Raw genomic sequence first — 21357 nt, 5'->3', positions numbered from 1 at the left:
GTAGTACTAGACATCTTGACTGTTAAGTCACTCCCACCAGCAAAAGAGAAAAGACAATTTCAACCATTTCAATTTATTCAAAATTTATTCTTTTTTTGTCATTACTGTTGGGCCCAGGTTTTTTTAACACATTAAAAGCACAGTTGTACTTTATGCCGGAACTATAAAGTAGACTTCAGTTACAAATTAATTATGGTTGATATTTGTTCTGTTTCTCAAGTGTTTTAACAGTATTTGACAAAAAAATTCCAGTACAACGTCTTTAAGAATATCATGCTGTATTAAGCTGTCATAAGTAGCATGCCATTTAAATGTCTATTACGAAATACTGGGATTTTGCATTTATGTTCACCATCTGTGAAATGAGATATACAGCATTCGACCCTTTTAAGGTATCCGCATATGTGGGTTACAACACTTTCATAGGCCCCCATTTCAGTCCATTTCCTCACAAACAGCAGTCAAATCCCAAAGATCAAATCAATGGCTCATGACACAGAATGAAAATACTGTAGCCTTGTTTAAACACCAAAATGATTCCCCTTGAGCCATTTTCATGATAAAAACAGAGATGAAAACCAAACTGCATTTATGCATACTTGAGAACACAAAACATTTTTGGAAATTGTTTGGCACTGAGATTTACCTGATAAGTGCCTTTGAGACAGCCTCAGTCATACACAAATTTGAGCTCCCACTGAAATTCACTGGTGTCTCAAGAAGTATTTCAATGAACAACGCTATACACACTTGGCTCAGTAATTGTACTGGAATTTTTAATCCCCTGCAATGGGCTCCTCCAGCTGTGAAAAAGGCAAGTTGCAGCCACTGTAAAACTTAAATGCCTGGAGAAACTTTCATTTGTTTTCCCCCTTGCCCCACCAGAGGGACAGTGAAAATTATGAAATGTGAAGCTAAATAGTTATATCTAGTTTCATGTCATCCCTGTTCAGTCCAGTTCACTGGCTTCCAGTTTAAGATATTCTGATTGATGGCACCTCACAAACTCATGTTTGTTAATCCTGTGCCCTCTTTCGAAGCAGGTCGGCACCTTTTTTTGCAATCTGCAAGGAATACTCAGTTATATATGCGCAGTCATTTGCAGAAAAAAATGGTTAAGAGCTACAGACTAATACCAAGACATTCCTCTGCTGTACAAATTAATATCTTCAAAAGAAATAGGAGCTAGCTGTGAAGTTATGTACAAAGAAAACCAGCAACAATCTCAGTACTGAAATGCAATTTCACTGCTCTTTTTTCTGTTTGCAAATGTGTTCAATAACAATGAGCAAAAGAAAAAAACCTTTAAACGCTTCAGGTTATATATATATATTCATATCATCTGGAACAACAAAAAAAAATCTACAAAGCAAAAAAAGGCGTATGTACATGTTCACTCTTCTCCCTCCAAAACCCACTCAGGATTTCTTTACATACATATTAGGCATTCTGCTATACCATTTTGTTCTGTAAAACTTACACTGTAGTTGCATGTTCCCATATAATCACATTAAAAGCACAATAGTTTTTTTTTTCTTTTTTTTTGATCAAGGCATAGAATTGCAGCTACTACTGTAATGCGCGTGCAATTTAAGTGAGCACAGGTCACATGTGCTAAATATTCAGGCGAAGAACAGAGCAGGCGCAAGTATACGGATGGTTTCATCAGATTTAAAAAGGCATGCAACTAGTCCAAGTTCACCTTGCCGGTACCTTGTCAACACCAATCCAATGCTGAAAATCTAGCAGTGTCTGTGTATATCTGTGTGTGTGTGTGCGTGTGTGCTTCATGAAGTCTACTACATAGCATTGAAAATGTTAAAGATATCTTTGTTTATATTGTTCTGTTTGGATGACCTTTTCTTTGCTGAGGAGTATTGATCACATCATGTCCTAATGTGTATTAAAGCAGCATCTATTTTTTTAAGGAACCTCAAAATAAAAGTCAGGAAAAGAGAAATGTCCACCGAACAGCAGATTAGCAGTATAATTCCTCATGTGTTGATTAGGGTGCTTCAATGTTCGATATTGGAACAGCAGCTGCTGCAGGGTCCGTTGTTCAGACGTTGCTCGGATGTTCTGGACATGACCGTCAGGCCTCCTGTGGAGCCGGTCTCTTCAAATCCCTGATTTGCTTCACCAAATAGGTCTTTTCATCGTTGAACTGTTCGTCCTCCGTCCTGTCGTTCTGGAACTTGCTGAGAAACTCAATTAGTTTTGTCTGATTCTTCAGCAATATGTCCAAGATGGGCTGTGTCTTGTTTGGATTAGCTACAAACACCTGCACACAAAACAGAACAACAGTTATAAATAAACCACAAAAAATAACTGGGGCCATTACTTTATTTCCTCCCTGAAATGTTTTTCAATACAATACCAACTGCACAAGTAAATCATATGTTGGGGAAAAAACAACACATAATAATACACTATACTGGAAATAATTTTCTCTGTACTTGCATGCAGCCAATCTGTTTTGTAGCCTTAAGGTGACTGCTATGAATTTGCATGATTCATTAGTCTCAAAAATGTAACACTGTGCACAGGAAGAAAGGCATGCATGGATTAAGGGCCCATCTGCCTTTTTGTGAAACACACATTCAAAAAACGGAAAATGAAAGAATTTCTGGGGCATCTACATGGATGCCATTTTCTGCTAGTCAGTATTCCCACTTAAGTCCCTGTTACCTTGAAAACATGGAAGGCCTCAAACTGGATATTGCGACTCTTGTCCCGTAGAAGGTTCATCATTAACTTGAGATTTTCTGGTTTACTGATGTATTTTGTCATGATGGTGAAATTGTGTCGGTCTAAGAGCAGCTCACCCAGCAACTGTTGGATTAAAGAGGAGAAGATTATCATACACGATTTTCTAGGTAATACTAATTAACTCAGAATATACCAAAATCACCAATCACCAAAGTCACATCTTATAAACACACAGTGGAGAATACTAAAAGTAAAGTCAGAAATATTACAGTGCTTTATTAAAAACAAGACGACATTAGAAAAGTAAGAAAAAGTAATCTGGTATGATCACAAATGAACCCCAGAGTATTGTGTATTAAAGCCACTGCTGAACCAAAATTAAATCTTTTCTTGTGTAGCAGTTCGCTCTGTCCTCCAGGTGGAGCTCTACACTGTTTGCCAGTGGTAAAATTCAGGAAACCTTACACTGAGCGGGACACCTATTTATAGTACTGTAAAAGCAACTCACACACCAACAGTAAATCAACATTGTAAAAGGTTCACTCCCTTACCTTCAGAGATTGCCTTTTAGTCACATAGTTTTCTGAATGGAGCAACTTCTCATACTCACTGAAGAACTGTTAAAATAATTACGGTTACTTACAAAGCAGGCATGTCAAAGTATTACCAGAGCCTAGATGTTTGTTTTCATTGTAAATAACATGAAGGAAACCAGCAATTTATGCTCACTGAGTGACATAACAATTGTTGCACAGAAACTGGCAGTGCGCATTGTCTCTTTTCCCCAGCATGCACTGCTTCTAGCCACCCAGGCTTTGACAATAATGTATTCCCCTCAGCAAGATGCGTCTTTCAGCACATACACAAGCAGGATAAACACTTCACGGTTATTATGACTTACTCTGTCATAATGCTGCTCCAAAAACTCTGCGCTGAGAAGCTTGTGTCTCGTGAGCAAATCCTGTGGGGGCATGAACAACATCCGCTTATCTGAAAAATCAATGTATCTAAAAAGCCTGACATTTTTTTCCAGTGTATAAAATCCATTAGCATATGGATCTTTAACTTTTATCCTAATTGTTTTCATTCCAGGCTTTATTTGATACATTATTTTGGTGTGGATCTGTCAGTTTGAAGAACTCACAAGGTTGCATACATCGCTCAAGGACACCGTTGACTACATGTCTAAGGACATGGCCCATCACTGTACCTATATAAAATGCTTTGAAATGACCAAAAACAGCTCCATGTGACACCGCACCCCAGCTTTTTTACTGCCTGGGTTTCAGGCCATGTGTACCAGCAGACGGTTTTGAGACTCACTTTAAAAGTGGCGAATGCATCCGAGGCAATGTCAAATGTCGACATCTCAACATATCTGAAGAAATCGTAGAACTGCTCCGACCACAGAATTATTTTGGCCAATGGTTCATGTCTGATGCATTCTCTCAGCATGATCCCACAATTCAAAGCTATTTCTGCTGATTCGTACCTGAGAGAGGAAACACACACGAGGGAAAAGGCTACATATTAACATGACACTGATGAAACCAAAAGTTACTGATCACATATAGTATAAAAAAGATAAAAGATAAAGATAAGAAAACAGTCAAAGTTCATACACACCCCTTTAATAACATAAACAATATATTCTGTTGGGTACAGATGTATTCTACCGTAGGTGTCCGCGTCCCAATTTGCCTCCTGAGAATATTGTTGAATATCTGAGCCACATCCTTTTTGCCCTGGTCCATACAAAAAAAGGAAGAAGTGTTAGTTAAGTCAGCAACACACAGCAAGAACACCACACATCAGTTTTACTACTTTCTGTACTTCTACTGTAGTGGATTCGAGTACTATACTTACCTGTTCCGGTAACTACATCGGCATATCAAGATGTACCAGACAAATTTCAGGTAATTTTTTTTTTACAGCATTGGCATTTGAAAAGACCTCCCATGTCAAGCTAAGATTGCTGGTTTTCAAATGTGTCATCAACAGCAGGAATCAGAAACAGACGTTCAGCCGGATAGGAAGAAGCATGACACACAAGTGAAAATTTAAATCACTGAGATAAAACGGAGGACAGCAAAACAGTGACTCAGTGCGCAGCATCATCACCCCGCTTTCAAGCAATATTGCCACGGTGGCAGTCATTTCACAGATCCAGACATTATGCCAAACAACATATTGCCTCCATATGAAAATGGTGTCACTCTCGCATCACGCCCACACCTCTGGCACCGATCACACCTACATACACAACCAGAAGCTGGCACATGACACTCAGGGAACGAAATGAGCTTTTCGGTCCACCAGCCTTCAACTGGACCCCGCGAGGCAAACACCTGTATGGTTGCAACATTATATATTTTTAGCTAAAACAGCCAGCCAGCAAGATACATTACAGCTGAAGCTGACAGCTAAACCACAGTAATGTTTGCTACTACTATCAGTACATAAAGAATTAATGAGGTTGGAATCAAACTTAACTTGCACAGCCACTCAAAATCAAAGAGGGTTTTTTTCTGATGGTAAGTGCCCTTTGGAACATGGTCTTTATTTGTCTGCCATCTGTTCAGTCACTAGTTTTTAAAATCGATAGTAGCGCCAGCCATCAAAATATGCCATGAGACAAATGCAAGGGTAACTACTTCTTGGGCCAAAACTAGCTAGTTAGTTGTCAAATCAAGCCCACTCTTCCCACAATAGACAAACTTGCATCATGCTGTCGTATGTACCTGGTGATTGGATAACCAGACGGTTCGGACATGATGAACACGAGAGGGATTCTGCCATTCACTTAAAAACCAATAAGAACCAGACCAGTTGTGTATATTGACATCTTGATTTTTTTTTTTTTTGACTAACATATTATGCTGTGATCATTTTTTAGTCCACAAAGCAACCACTAGAGTGACTAGTAAACTTTAACCCGCCAAAGGGAAAAATCTATCCGCATTTGCAGGTTGGTCGGTGTTTAATTCGGACCCTGCAAATGCGAGGCATACACTCGTCCACACTCAAGAGCATGCTGCCATGTGGTAAAGAAGAGAAGTTCTCACCTCAAAGTCAATCAGCTGCAGGTCTGCTATCAAGGTGCTGAGGAGCCCACTGTTGTACAGCTCCTGGGCTAGCTGTGCCACCGCCTCTGTTTGCGGCTCCTTCTCGTTGGTGCCGTACAGGATCTCCTTCATGGCCACCAGGTTTTTGGACACCTCCTCTGTGGCCTAGACAGGGACAGAGACAATCACACTGTACCCCCCCATCAAGGCTTTGATACAAGGGGTGGGGCCCCCTTCTCAGCAGTCTCACAAAAACTGCTGGATCGTTTTATAACTTAACCAACCCCAATAAATAACAGTGCAATTTTTAAAATACCTTGTATTGATTCTGAAGTCCAAACATCATTAAATATAGCTATTAAACATGGCTATTTTGTTTACTGAGAAAATCCCGCTAAACCATCCTTGCCATCACACTCTAACAACTACAGCACCTGGTTACAATGACTTTGACTTCTTGTGTGGTATAGCTGTCTGCTGTTTGTGTGTCTGTCAGAATTTGGCTAACCCAACAGAATTATGATGAAAGTAACATTGATGGCAAACTGTACTGTCCTTATACACTGCTGGCTGAACAACTTCAATGAACACTGCAGAAATCGTATGCTATACAAAGAGTGACACCAGCAATACTAGGTGACATTTTTAGTGCTGCGGACATGACCATTACCTTAGCTGCAAATTCATACCAAATAAGATATCTTCAAAAAGGTGCTACAACAAATCATTAGGTAATAACCCCCTGGTGCTTGGAACATAGAGGGATCATCAGGGTATTGGTATTGTCTAGTACTACTGTTATCAGTACTGTTAAATCTTAATGATTCTGAACCCTATTTCTACAGCATCCAGCTCCTTCACCTCAGCCCCACCCTGAACCAAGCCCATCGCCCCCCACCACATTTAGTTTTAATACACACTTGTCTTTTCTGCCATTCATCCAAATTGGGTTTTCTGTAAAGTTTCATCCAAGCAATTTTAGCAAGGTACAATTTAGTCATGCAACATTTTAATACACCATACTGTTGTGCTCATTCACATCTCTGAACGGGGGCCAAGTCTTTAAGTGGGCCCACCACACAAAGAATTAGGATCTAATAAAGACCACCGGTATCCGCTGTTAGTTCTTCCTCCAACTTCACTATTTTTATTCCTAAATCTCTGTGAAACGGGTTCCACGGGAGCTTCTTACAGAAATTGGATGATTTGATTTGTGAGCAGATTAAGTCTGTATCCAACACACAGTTGAGTGTTGCACTTCATTCTACAACATAGCGGCCTTGCAAGAAAAAAAGCAATGAAACTATCAGCAACTAACAATGAAAACAGATTAAAGTGTTAAAGTGTTGCTCAGTGTCAGTCTCAAAGGAAAGAGTCTGAGAGGTCAGCCTGTCCCACCTTCAAAAATAGGTATTATAGAAACACAGATGATAATGTCCAATGTCAGTTATATGAGAGGGAGCCTTTTATTCACTTAACAGTGAATGTTATTGCAGAAGCAGCTAGTCAAATTCAACTGAAATACAACACAAGCTGCCAGCAGCTCTAAACTTAAGGACATCCAAATGAGGAGGACCCATATTGGCTAATAAGTAAACTGGATAGTTCAAGAGCTGGAAAGAACTTAGTTCAGCATTGCTACACAACCTGCGTGTTACTAAGCCACTGAGGCAAAACCTTGATAATGAATTACTAGCAGGGCCCATTTGGGGAGGTTAAATGATGGACTTCAAACGCCACTGGTGACTTCTACCTCAGCTGTATCCGTTTAACATTCCTGAGGGAATTCTTTGGAATGCTGCATCTCATTCCCTCAGTCTCTCTTGGGGTCCATGTTTAAGCTGGCCGGACCAGTTTGGGGGCGGGAATGGATACACTTACCTTCTCTGCTTTTTTGTCAGAGATGTCTTGCTTTTCCAACACAGACATGCTGTCCTTCAGGTTTTTCACTATGTCTGCGGGGGACTTGTGGGACTTGCCAAAAGGGAACGGCATGGCTGCGAGTTACACCTGCAGGCACAGTAGAGACCAGCTCAAACTGAGGAACAGAAACAGAGACAGAGAAAGAGAGACACTTTAGGCTTTTGAAAGCTTTCTTTATTTGACAGCAGGCAAAAAAGTACAGGGGATAAACACACACAAACCTGCACACATTTTAAAACGACACACTCCTGTTACACCCTCAGTGCAGGATTTCCTTTTTCATCAACCTCAGATTGCCCCATTCATCACCCTCTTATGTTCCTCCAGACTGATATACAGTCTATACAGCATGTTCAAGTTGCAATCTGGACACTGTCGCTGTCCTAAGAATCACTACCCATCATGACTCATCTATGTTCGTTGTCCATCTGTGTAGTCTTAAGACTTCAGAGACTTACGATCACATTTGCCAAGATGCACAAATATAAAAAAGAGAGATAAAATGAAATTGGGAAATCAAAAGGGAGACATGAAAACATGGGGGGGGGGGGGGGGGGGCACAGAGAATAGCTCCAATGCTGAAACAGAATTGGGGCCACTTAAAACTCCCTTTCTTCCTCTGAACACATCGCCTCTGGTCATGTACATGGGATAAGAGCCCATATTAAAGCCTCCCAAAGTGAAAAATACACTATCAGCGAATTGTTTGTGCTTTCTTGATCTCTCTCTTTCTTCCTAGAAAACGTAAAACCTGAATTACTCCTGAAAAACAGAAATCAGCTTGATTCCAATGATTAAGGAATTATTGTTATACACAAGAAGCGCAAGATAATAAATGATAAAAAAAAACTGGAAGCTCGATTTAAAAGAAACAAGACAATTCTGTGCTGCTGTCCTCTGTCACTTAACATAACACAATTAACATAACCCAGTCAGTTACCACTGTCCAAAACAGCTTTATGTGTGTTTACATGAAGCAACAAGACATGGGTCCACATTTTCCTAACTGCAAATGTCAAAACTATGTTAAATACACTATATAAGTGCAGCAGGTACCATTTCATCTGTATCTGAGCTGCATTCATTTAGTTGGTTTCATTATCTCAAACAGTGTGCACAGAAATTCCCAGAAGTATGCCCTATGAAGGAGCTGTCTCCACACTCGATGCCCTCCCATATCTGTCATGTTAAACTTGTTACATCATGCTCAGACTGTTATACAGCACCACCCCCTTCACCACCCACTGGATTACACATTCCTCTATACAGAGAACAGTTTGGAAAGGCATGGTGGTTATGGCACTGGACCCATTTACCAGAGGGCTGTGCGTTTCAAGTTGAAAGTGAGACGCTGCTTTTGAGCATGACGCCCCTCCTCAGCTATTACAATGTCATCACAGTGGTCATACAGTTAAATCTTATGCATAAACTACAACAGTCACGAAAACAAGTTTCTATTATTTGCTTTAGAACACAAAATTATCCAAGGATGCACATTGGTCTAAATTTTTAGGCCAAGTCCAACAGCAGAGTCCAAACTAGGATTTTAGACCACAACCCTCAGATCTAGAACCCACAGCACTTCTTACTTCCCAGGAGCAACCAAAAGAGGGGAAAAGAATACTCTGACACTGTGAGCACTGACTACACAGCTGCTGGATTCTTGCATGCTCAATCTCCCTTACAGTTTCTCCACTGCGTGGCTTGGCCTATTGCAATTCCTCTCTCCCGTTTATAGCATGCAGACTACAGTACAACTGTTTGACAGAGGAATACACAAACTCCTGGCAGAACCTGTAAGGTAGCCTGACTTTCAACTTAATCTACTAAAAAACTCTGCATATCCTGTTCAGCTTGTTGGGATGCAAAAGGAATTTTGTCAAGGACAAAAGGCACCAGATAAGGAAACGAATGTAGCTTTATTAATGCAATTAACTCACTGGGTACAATCAAATCTGTTTAAGAGAATTTTTTTCCTCAAAGCAGCTGTTCAGATTCTCAGAAGTCTTATCTCCGAACCCACATACTGCGCTGTCCCATAAGATCCTTGACTTCTGTCCATGAACCTCCTCGGTCTGTTGTTCTTAGAAGCTTGAGATTGCAACTAGATATAAGTGATGTGTCATATGTTGCCCTTTTTAAATAGCTACTCATCCGGACAGCCCCGGCTTGAACTCTGATCCCGAAGAGCGTTCGGCCGTTTAGAGTTTGTCTTGTCTTGTTAATCTTGCCATACCTTCACTACTTCACCAGGTGGCCAAATCCGCCTTTCGCTGCAGTTTAAACTGCTATGCCCAGGTGACCCCCTAAGCAATTACGGTGACGTAGGAATCCATACAGATGTCACTGAGCGAGCTAGCCAGCTGGCAAAAGAAATGCAAGTAGGCTAGCCATCTTGCTATGTAGCGTGACAGAACATAGCCCAGATGGCTGGTTAGCTCATGTTAACTATGACAAACGTGTCGAACATGGGTTTAGCTGATGATCAAATGAGGTATCTGAGTTGATAGCTTGCTAACTGTTTAGCTGACGTTAGCTAAAATAATGTCGTAGCTAACGAGTTTGTCATGTTCAGAATCGATAACATTTCAGGAGTTATTCGCCAACATTCCTAGCTAGTTAAAACACAGCATCATTTTGCTGTTACCGAGTTCAGAAAGCATCCCTCAAAATAGTAGCTAGCTTGATAGTTTGCCAAATAGATTGCAGCAACACATATATCTAGACTACTAACGTTCCACCTAGCTACAACTACAATAACGCCATCATAGTGAACAACTAGCTAAACTGTCTATGCTGGGAACAAAAACTTTGTAAAGGAAAGTGACAAGTCATGACCCTAGTAGCTAACCTTATTTGACTTAGCAAGCGTTATTCCTTTGGGTTCCACTACTTGGTATCGTAACATAACTGTATAACACAAATTAACTTAGCTGTCTAGCTTAACGACACCTTTCTTGCCACTTAAATTTGCGCGTACATTTTAACATTAGCTAACCAGGTGACCTATCTAGCTGGCAAATTTAGCTCATCAACTAACAACCGTGGGTAGACAGCTAGTCAAGCTGGGTAGGAAGCAAGCCATTTAACTGATAGCTAACGCAATACAGGAACGAAGTTAGCTTCGATCCACCCATATCCAAAGGCCAGGAGTGGCATAGCCTTGGGTATGGGCGCATCGCATCGGCACTAGCTAGCAAGCTTGCTGATGTATTTCAATCAGTGTCCACCTACAACAAACTGTATTGTGCACTGAAGCCTAACCAAGTGGGTGGTGGTGTCTAGTAACAGGCCTAAATCAAGCGGGCCTCAAGAGAAGTGTATTCGTTGAGCTACCGTGCCTAAATAGCTAGCTAAACCTCCGCACAAAGAAACCATGGCTGTTAGATAGCTAGACTATACAGCTAGAGAATGTTAGCTATCTAGCTATCACTGACTGATAAAACTCAACTGCACGAAAAATACATGTTAACTGAATAATAAATTGTAGCATTATGTTGTAGCTAACTAACGTTAACTAATTGTTACAGGGCCATTATGTTTTCGGAATTGTCTCCGATACCAACACAGCATATAACAGGCCTCTGAAACTTCGTTGTATGACTGGCTAGCTAGCAGCTGAAGCACCGTGAAAACATTTAATACTCCACAACAAACCTTGCAAACACGACCGTCTCGCCGATCTCTGGGCACTGTGGAATTGCAAATGCAACCAAGAAGTCCCGCCAGGTTGGAAACTGTCCCGTTTAGCCTTTCGTTTTATCTCCTCTCCGAGCCTATGTTTCAGCGGTTAGCTTGTAGCTAACTAGCGATATTTCCTAGTTGTGTGCGAGGTTTGATAGTGCTGCTGTGCCCGAATTCTCAGTGCAGTGCCTTTTCTATTTCCGCTGTGTTGATACCGAGCGGGGAAGTCTCTACCGCCCCATGTGGTGAGCAGGGTCATAGCAACGACACAGATGAAGTGTCGGGGAGACCGTTCGGGCTTGTGTGGAAACGCGTTTCCTCATTCCCAGGATCTTTGTGGGCGTATGCTGGTGCGGTAAAATAATACACCCACTTTCTTCATTCAATGTCCTAAGTGTGTGTTGAGCTGACAGTTCTTTTCTTAGCACAGTCGTCAAAATTATTTGTTAAGATCTGGGAATGGTAACTGGGATGGTGGTTACTAAATACGATGGTGGTTTACTAAAAACTCCATTCTGCGTACTGACGATACTTGTGTTGCTTCTGAAGAACTGTTGTGATTTCTGTTGGGAAACAATTTCTTGTTAAATTATATGGCTAGCCTATTAGCCTATATAAAAATAACCGTTCATAGATCATGCATATGTGAAGTGAAGACTAGGAAGTGTCATAGGCCACATCAGTGCCGTGCCATCCCGTACAAACTTGCCCAGTAGACAGTTAAGAACATAGTATAGGATCTACACAAAAATAAGGTTACTATTGTAACCATAGTTCTCTGCGGCAATGACTGCCCCAGTAGAGAAATTGAACTCTACACTACTTGATGGATAGACAATATGTGAAATTTCAAGAGTGGTTCAGTGCCACAGGATGCACTCTGCCTGCGAATTGCACCATAAATACCATGTTACAATGCATCTTGGCATGTCACCCCTTTTCTTGTAGGAGAACAAAGGTCTGGCAAGAAAGTCTGGGACAGCCATTAAGATCACAGAGCAGTGGTTATGATAGCCTTCGTTCTGTTTCTTTTAAATGACAGCTTCAGTTCAGAAAGTAGGTGACAATACCAGTGTATGTCAGTGGTTTAACACTGAGCAGTGCCTATGTCAGCCTCATGTTTGCAGGGTGGAGGCAACGGCTGTGCAACAGGCGTTGTGAAAGACTGCAACAAGCACTATCAAACTCACCAAATGGGAAGTGGCAACATTAGACCAGCAGAATCTTGCGAAGGCACCAGACGATGCCCATCTAGCAGCCACTCAGATATCAGATAAAAGGGGGTTGCTTAAGCAATGTCCAAGAGACTGTAACTCAATGAACAACCAACCGACTAATAAGCTGGTGAAACTACGGCAACAATCCAGTCAGAAGGCCTCTATTTGGAAAGAGGCTTCCTGGGTCCAGAGGACTGTAACAGACAAAAAGCTTGTTAGTTTGCAGTGTGTTGTACATCTGCACAAAGTAAACATCTGATGCCATAGCAAGAAATACAATGTTCGTACCACCTACCAAGCCCCCAGATGAAGCAGAGGAGGAGAAAGCAGTTAACACCACTTCCTGGTTCATGTGCTATGGGAAAGAAGTTTGGCCAGGAAAGACGGATTGGGCCTGTGAGAAATGCTTGTTTTATTGGAGCCCAGAAAACACATGAATCTTATTAACTTTCTCAATGGAGGTGATTGTCACCAAATTGCCACTTTATGCGATAGCCATTTTAGGTCCATTCCAGTCCAGAACACTGCACTTCGACTCAGAGGAGATGCATAGGTGTATACCAGTTTCCTCTGACAGATTCTGCCAAACATTCCCTTTGTGAGAAAGACTGTCAATCACCAAATCATCAGTGCTGTAGTGCACACCCTGGAGCCTACCAACTAATCAGATAATTTGGGCCTTGGGCCATCTGTGATGTCAGGGAGAAGCTATGGAGGAAGACCTTATATTTGAAGACCATTTGAAGATGAACAACGTAAGAATTTCCTGTGTAGATGGACAGGGATGACAATGTAAGCATCTGTAAGGTTGAGTATTGCAAACAACTGACTTGAACTTATGGTATTTAGTATGTGAGGGGGAGACAGCAGTTCCGTCACTGGTTGAGGGTCCACAGATCTTAAATTGGGTGGAAACTGCCCTCTCCTTTGGAACAATGAAATGAAAAGCAATGGAATACAAATGAATATGAATAGAACCCACTGGGGTGTTCTTATGGTTCTAGTTGTCTGATTGCATTCTTGTCTAACAGGGAGTTTATTTCTTGTAAGACAGCCTCTTTCATCACTGAGCCAGAAATTGTAGTGAGGGGGTTCTGTAGGGGGGTGGCTGGCATCAAAATTGCAGTTTGTATCCCTCAAAAAATATTTAAGTGCCCAGGGTGACTGCACCTGCTCCTGCCAGAAAGCCCAATGTGCATGATGGAAGGGACCAATGCCAGGGCCCTGCCCATCAGGCAGACTGAGACAGACTCTCCATCTTGGCAACCCGGGGTTTACACCACCACTGAAGAGGACTATATCAGCATGTAATATGTTGCTGGCGAGACTGGCTTTGAGGATTCTGACTAGGAGGAGGTCCAAAACATTCCCTAAGGGAAGGATTCAGCTGCTGTTTATGCTGCCAGCCTCTTTGATTTTGGTGTCCAGGAGGACAAGACTCCACAAAAGTTTGTAGGGTCCCCTTGTCCTTGCATAATTTGGCCGTCTGCTCCAAAATCACATCAACTCCTGGTCTGAAGGTGGAGCCCAGAGTGAGGGGAGGATCACTGAAAGGTTTCTGGGCTGCTGCCAGCAGCACGGTTTGAGAAAGACACAAGCCTCTGCATACAGAGATGATGGTAACCAAAGCCTTTCCATTAGCACATGTCATATCAGTGTGAAGGAGGGAGAATGGCTTAGAGATCCTGCCTTCCAGACCCACAGCATCATGTAGGCATGTCATCAGCTGTGCTTGGCATGCGTATGGTAGAGTGATGGTGTTTATGAGCTGGACTATCAATGCTAGAGTCAAATACAAATTCTTCAGATGGCTTTTAGTGACTCATGCTGTGCTTTGGGGGCAATGGGGTGGTTTATCAATGGTCTCGTTGTCTGGCAGAACCATTGCTGCTACAATGGAATCCATGGGAGGATATTCATTTCGGCTGAGCTTCTCTGTGTCAGCCATGAAGGTCCAGCACTAAGACTGAGTAATTACATGGATCTTCGCAGTCATGTTACCTGTGTCCATGTTTCATTAAATGCCTGAGAGAATTGAGAGTATGGGGAATATAAAGCCTGCCTGGCATAGCAGCCTTGTCCAAATTTAGGGCCAGGGCAGCCATGACTCAGGAGGGCCGGCATATCCCCTTAGACATAGGGGGCCTCACTTACAATTACCAAGGAGGCTAATGTGGGATGGCTAGAGCCAGCATCGAACCCCCCATCTGTAGCATCAAAGTCATCTTCAGCAAGGATGGAAAGAACTGCCTGTTCAGCTCTCTAGGGAAGGATGCAGGACTCAAGAGAATGTACTGCCATCTGGGAGATAGCTTGCCACCTAAGACTGTACAAAATATCTTCCCTAGGTAGCTGGGTAGGGGGCCCACGTAATGTAACTGAAGGGGGGGACCTGCGTTTGGCCACAGCAACTGAGCAGGCTGCCTTGATTCCCCAAGGAGCTGCACAAAATAACCAGCCGTGCCTCACATACATGGGGGCCAAGTGTTTGACAGAAAAGGAAGTTGAAGGGTGACACCACTGCCTGGATGGCACACTCAAAGCCATGGCAAGACAAGCAGGACGAATGAGCATCAGCTGTTTGCATTAGCGTAACACAAGAATCACAATAGTATGGCATCGTAACAACAACTGTAATGCAAGATCTCTGTAAGAAAAGAGAGAATGTAATATCAATCAGTGTATCAGCAGACAAAATGCAGACATTATGAATTTCTGTAGAGCCCTCACACTAGAGAAATAGAATTATAATTGTGGCAACTTCTAATATAGCAGCACTAAAAGTACAAGTGACAGCATTAATTAACTTGGTAACAATATAATGATCTATTCAACATAGCACAGTACTATGTGCCTGAGAATGACTGATCAGAGTAGGTGGACTATCTGTGTGAATTTGAGAATAAATGAATGCATGAGGTGAGAGAATTCAACGCAATGAGTGAAAGATAGAAGTAATCAAGTAAACACCAGACAGCAATGCTAAACAGTGTTATTAGTGGTGGTGAAATTCAGTGGAAACCATCATGAACACTAAAACTATTAATCTGTGATGTGGACTGAGGGAGCGAGAGTTCTTGATGATGTCAGTCCAGGCCATCTATAGCAATCTTTCAGGAGCAATCCAGAATGGCGTCAGAATGCCTGTTCACTTCCTAACACATTCCAGTCAACTTCATCTCAAGAGAACAGCTATATGAACTAGGAACAGGTCTAACATCGCTGTCTCAATTCTATCAAGGTAAGCGAGGTCCCCACATACTGTAGCTGCAAAGCCACTGTAATGCTGTGTTGACCTGAAGAGGAAAAACAATACCCACAAGTCAAACAAATTGGTCCAAGTCCATTAAAAAAATTAATATTGAAATGAAGCCAAGTTACATGTAGATTTGTTTGTTGGGTGTCTGATTTTGCACCACTGCAAACATATAAAGCACAACCATGTTACACACATATATAATGATATAGCTGTATGTCAGTTAATTACTGAACTGTGTTATAGATGATATGTCCAGGATCTACCACTTTCCACTATGGTGCCCATAATTAAGAAATTTAAGGCTACTGGTACAGTGACATCTTTGCTAGGAAGCAGATAGTCTGTGGACAAGCTGACATCTTCAGGATACAAAGTGCCAGAAAGTACTATTCTAACATTGCCGGTTGGAATGGAGCATGGGTTACAAGGCTGGGTTACAAGGTAAACAATAGAAAGAGGTACCTTGAATTTGGCAAACTACATCCAAATGACAACTTGAAGCATATTTTATAATCAGATCAAACCTAAATAGAGCTTTTTGGATGTGCTTATCGGTATTATTTTTGGTACAAAAACGTTAAGCTTATGTTAAGAAAACCAGAGAGTCTATTATGTTTTGGGGTTATTTTGCATCTGTAGATCTTTTAGCCCTTGTTAAGACAGAATGAATTATGAATGAGATCCTGGAAATTTTACTCAGGACTTGGTTCGCTTTGCCAGAAGGCTCACACTTGGCCAAAACTTCCCAGTATGGCAAAGATCCAAAGCTTTCATTCAAATCTATAAAGAAATTGTTTACTGAGCACAAAATAAATGTTCTCAGCTGGCCATTTGTTGTTTAAATTCATTTCATAGACAAAAGCCAAAATTTCTGAGTGACTTACAGCAGTTCTGCCTTGAGAAATGATCAAAATCCCTTCTGAAGAGGAGAGAAGAGCCAAAACCTCATACAACACCACAGGCAGAATCTTGTCAGTCATCCATATTAGAGCGAGATTTACAAAACCAACCACAGAGGTGTGAGTAAATATAACCATCAGTGTTTTCAAGAATAAAATTCAATGTTGTAAACTACTTTTGACAATTTGAAAATGCATGTGGACAATGACTTTGGTCTGCACAACGCTATTAAAATTATGGATTGTGCTGTATGTCAAGGTATTAATGCAATGTAAGTGCAGATGTTTACTATATGCTATGACCTAGGTAATCTGTTGGTGCTAGAAACTTAAAAGCAAGCATTGACAATACATCTGTAGTGTACTTTTTACCCATTGCTTTGATAAAGAAAGTGTCTTTCACCCTAAACTTTTTACCATTTGAGATGTGAAAGTGGCACAAAAGACTGTCCCTTGTCCCTGTCTTTCACCGTCTTGCCTATCATAGGGACCTTCTTATTGGTTACACACCTGGAAATATTTAAATGCAAAACTTGTGTTGTTTATGACTTGCAATTGGCTGCAAGTTACACATTTAGTGGTTGGGTGAATACAGGAGAGAGCAATGTAGAAAAAGGTAATACGATGCACTAGAGGATTTAAGATGATGTAATACAGCAGGGAAATGAAGATAAAGGAGAAACGAAGGATAACAAAGAAAGTGCAAGAAAACGAGTCTAAAGTTTCATTTTGTGACCATATGAAATTGTATGCAAATTATGTGTTTTATTTGAGGCAAAGAAATAAATGTTTGTGCAGACCTCAATGTCATCGTGCTAATATCTGTTATAAAACCTGAATAAAGCTGATAAAGGGCCAAACTCTCAGTGCTGTACTAGTATGGGGTATGTTCCCCAAACTTATAGCAGATGGCATACTTACCATTCCAATAGCTGCGTCTCAGTCTGGAAAGGGTTGCCCTATTTCAGTTTGGCTTTCTCTGTCATAAAGTCTATACGTGGTTCACCCTTCAGCACTGCTTACCCCTGACAGGATAATTTTCTGAGCCACAGTCCAAACCATTTATTTATTTAAATATATATATATATTTATAAAATATAATATAATATATATAAAATCACAACTAATTTTTAAAATGAGTACCTCAGATCTCAACATCATCTACTTTTAAGAAAAAATGTTTTTCTTTTTTTGCTTTTCACTCAGGCATATATGACTGACAAGACAGTAACCAATATAAAACATAAGCAGAAAAGAGGCAGGTCAAACATTAACAGTACATTAGCAAGCGAGGCAGACTAATCCTGTATACTCTCATATTCGAACACTGAGCATTGCCACAAGGGGTCGCTCACGGCCTTAGTTTGAAAAGCACGCTTTGCATGTAGGAAACCTATTAGGAGAAGACAAAGATAGGCTTACAACCCATCATCCAAGTATACGAGTTACACCATACGCCTAAAGGAGATATTTGTTTTTCACCTGAACCTGGCATTGACACCAAAGATGCATATTTTGGTTTCAAACATTTTCTCTGGGTTTGCTTTTGGGCAAAAAGGTTTACAAGACCTCTTTGGTTTGGGTAGCCATATATTAAGCTCTGTGCTCTAGCAAAAGTTTCTGGTTAAAATTAGATGCTGAAGGGGAACCCAGTAGCTACTTTGCCCTTCTCATCTTCCACATGACGAAAAATGGCACTTGACCTTCCTATTTTCTAGGGAAGATATAGCCTACTCATCATCTGGATATCTACGGTTAAGATATGCTGAGTAACTATGGCACTGCAGTAATATGCAATCCAATTGTGGCAGTGGTGTTGTTTGGGAGAAAATGGTAGCCCATTAAGTCCTTACAGCAGGTACTAAGCAAGGGGCAAGTCAGTTGTCATGAGATTTACAAAGCCTATCACTAGCATTTTGTGTTAGAATTTAGCCACATGAGACAAAAGTTGAACTGGCAAGGACAATCTGCCCAGCACGGTGATTATATTCATTCTAATTAGTAACCGGTGCTGGACAGGCCACGGCACCGCCTGAAAGAGCTGGTGAAAGGGGCCCATTGTGGCATTGTCATTCCCACGCTAATTCTGATTCAAGGAGACGCGTGGCCAGATGGCAGGAGAGAACACAAAAAGATTCGCACGTTCTTCCAACATAGCCTTTGAAGTACATACAGCTCACCCTGATGCGGGCAGAGAAAATGCCGCTCCCGTCGTAGTTCGATGTCATTCTCTCTTCCAATCCCTCAGCGTTTCTTTCCTTTACAGTCTTGCGGCTGCTTGAGCCCCACTAGTGATGCCTACAGCTATCAAGGGCTGATTTCTCAAGATGAATGCCTTACTCTGTGTGGTCTAATCAAAACTGTGGCCTATTCACTAATAAAGAAAGCAGTAATGACAGAAAATGTAATCCTCTGGTAGCTTGTTTGGTATACTCCCTCACTTTACATTGTTTGAAAAGCAGCTAAAGGTGTGGTTCAAAGCATAGCAACCCAATGGCTGCATCTCTTGATCAAATGCATAGCTCAGATATGTCGAAATCTGTAAAAACCTAGCATTTCCATTCAAGCCTGTGGATAGAATACATGTTTACATATTATTTCAATTAACTCCCTACGACATTATTGTCATTTAGGAGATGCTCTTACCCAGAGTGACTTACAATTTTATCCATTTATATAGCTAAATATTTACTGAGACACTTGTGGGTTACACACCTTGCCCAAGGGTACAACAGCAGTGCTCTTGCAGGGAATCAAACCAGCAACCTCTTGGTTATGAGCCCTGCTTCTTACCACTATGCCACACTGGGCAGCAGTTAGTTAGGCTAATTATACGATTAATTAACCGATTTTGTCACCGTTTGGTTATTTAAGCACGATACCGCTGCTTCTAGCAAGTCGAAATGTTACTATGTTGGATGAAATAAATGACTGCCTAAAATAAAAAAAACAGGCCAGGGCAATTGTGCATTGAGCATAGCTCTTTCCCGTCGCTGGCTGTGCCAGTGCTGAGAATCTTGCTCGGTGTCATTGTGTGGCCGCCTGCCGGATAGAGCCAGCCGATTACGCGTTCAATTCCGCTGCAGGAGCAGGCGGTTGACTGCACGTGGGTCGCGTGGCCAGATGTCTTGTTGCACATTGTGCCGAGCTCCCCCTCCTTCCCCTGTCAGCTTCTTTAGATCTTCAAACAAACCCCTCTATTCTGGGAGTACATTCATCACCAGAGGAGCTCTCTACAAAAGACTAGCCATTATTCTCTCGTAAATCCTGATTTACAGGTGTTTTAGAAAGTGGACTCATTTCCTCCACACAAAAACTTCCCGCACATGGCGTGACGGCCACCCGCCTGCCATCCCGTGCCTTCTGCTCGTGAAATCCGCTATTTGTTTCATCCGTTATAGAATTTCCCTTATTAAAGATAAAGATAAACATGAGGTTTTAGCATTGGCGATTTTAGACTCATTTTAGCGGTGCTCAAACACACCTAAATTTCAACTCAGCACCCCTAAAAAACTCGTTACTTACTAGTAATTCATTAAAAGTATCATTGTAAATTAAAATATCATATATAGAAAAATATTAATGTATTAATTCAGTGAAATGAGTGATTTAGTAGGGGGGTTGAACACTTGCAAGGCACTCTATGCATGTCACATTCTCATTAGGGGCTGAGCCCCCCTAAAGGTCTGATCGTAGAATTGCCCCTGGGTTTTAACACGTATCATCGTCTATGTTCACGGACTAAGGTTAAGTCAAACATGCATTGCAGTTTGAAAAGAATAGCCTATACAGCCAAGACAACGAAATCTATAATGATTATTGTATAGTAGCCAGGGCGCAAAGCAGGCACACATACACATGGTTTGACCTTAAAGCTGTCGTCAAATGTAAATGTACTTGTCCGTTGACCGTTTTCAACGGTCAGTTTTCAAAAAAAAAAAAAAAAACTTGCTGTTTTAAAATGCCTCCACTACTAACGCGTGTTGGGAAAACAGCTGCAATTCACCTAACAATATAATTTCGATTATAATTTGTGAACAACTGCAGGCCACACGTACTGATATTGTAATCACCGCACCTGTCACCTCACAGTGGTCACTTGCACCTGCCGTAACGCCCTGTGGGCCCTTCCTCCGCAAGGAGTTACAGAGGTGGCCCCGGTCCTGCTGTCCATTTCTTTGGGGTTATTACATTCTTCATGGTGATTAGATTCAGTTGAATACAAGCCTTTGTTCGTCGTAGTTTCCCACGTTCCAGCATTCGCCTGGCAGTCGCGTGTCTCAAGTCAAACAGAGCCGCTGCCATGAATTCCAAAAGCGACGACCAGCAAGAGGGACATCTGCCCGTGGCTATTCTGACATCTGCCCTCTCCATTTATAGAAAAAAAAGTTTGCAACAGATGTTCAAAGTTTTCATCCACACCGCCGTCGTCTTAAAAAGAAAAAATAAAACGAACAGCTTTCCCAAAACATTAAGCTCATACTAATAGGGTTCAAAATTGAAAATTGTTTATTGTTCAAATGCATTAAAAATGATCACGTAAGGATGCCACTAAATACATTATATATATAATATTTTCATTGGATTTCAAATGACGTGAT

General features: G+C 41.4%; 1 protein-coding gene across 2 annotated transcripts; it reads right to left on the bottom strand.

The window, feature by feature from the left end:
- Positions 1-1314: 1314 nt before the first annotated feature.
- On the bottom strand, positions 1315-11571 carry cab39 (calcium binding protein 39). Of its 2 annotated transcripts, none has more exons than XM_036537147.1 (9): positions 11355-11571; positions 7656-7812; positions 5775-5939; positions 4336-4454; positions 4033-4201; positions 3611-3670; positions 3261-3326; positions 2689-2832; positions 1315-2281 (listed from the first exon to the last, which is right to left on the bottom strand). In XM_036537147.1, exons 2-9 carry the CDS (start codon positions 7767-7769, stop codon positions 2093-2095), a joined length of 1026 nt encoding a protein of 341 aa, XP_036393040.1. In that variant the 5' UTR covers positions 7770-7812; positions 11355-11571; the 3' UTR covers positions 1315-2092. The 2 variants fall into 2 exon arrangements, with proteins under 2 accessions (XP_036393040.1, XP_036393041.1); XM_036537148.1 differs by having other exon boundaries at positions 7656-7784.
- Positions 11572-21357: the final 9786 nt, after the last annotated feature.

Source organism: Megalops cyprinoides, chromosome 9, assembly GCF_013368585.1.
Source record: "Megalops cyprinoides isolate fMegCyp1 chromosome 9, fMegCyp1.pri, whole genome shotgun sequence".
Lineage (NCBI taxonomy): Eukaryota > Metazoa > Chordata > Actinopteri > Elopiformes > Megalopidae > Megalops > Megalops cyprinoides.
The sequence above is the reverse complement of the archived record's forward strand: the minus strand, read 5'-3'. Positions and strand labels throughout refer to the sequence as shown.

What these genes read in the sequence shown, in the direction of transcription:
- cab39 (XM_036537147.1), bottom strand. Translation starts at nt 7,769, where the DNA reads ATGCCGTTCCCTTTTGGCAAGTCCCACAAGTCCCCCGCAGACATAGTG. An exon ending in CTGACAAAAAAGCAGAGAAG is followed by an intron (nt 5,940 to 7,655) that starts GTAAGTGTATCC and finishes GTCCCTGTCTAG; the next exon opens with GCCACAGAGGAGGTGTCCAA. An exon ending in AGGCCTTCCATGTTTTCAAG is followed by an intron (nt 2,282 to 2,688) that starts GTAACAGGGACT and finishes TTTTGTGTGCAG; the next exon opens with GTGTTTGTAGCTAATCCAAA.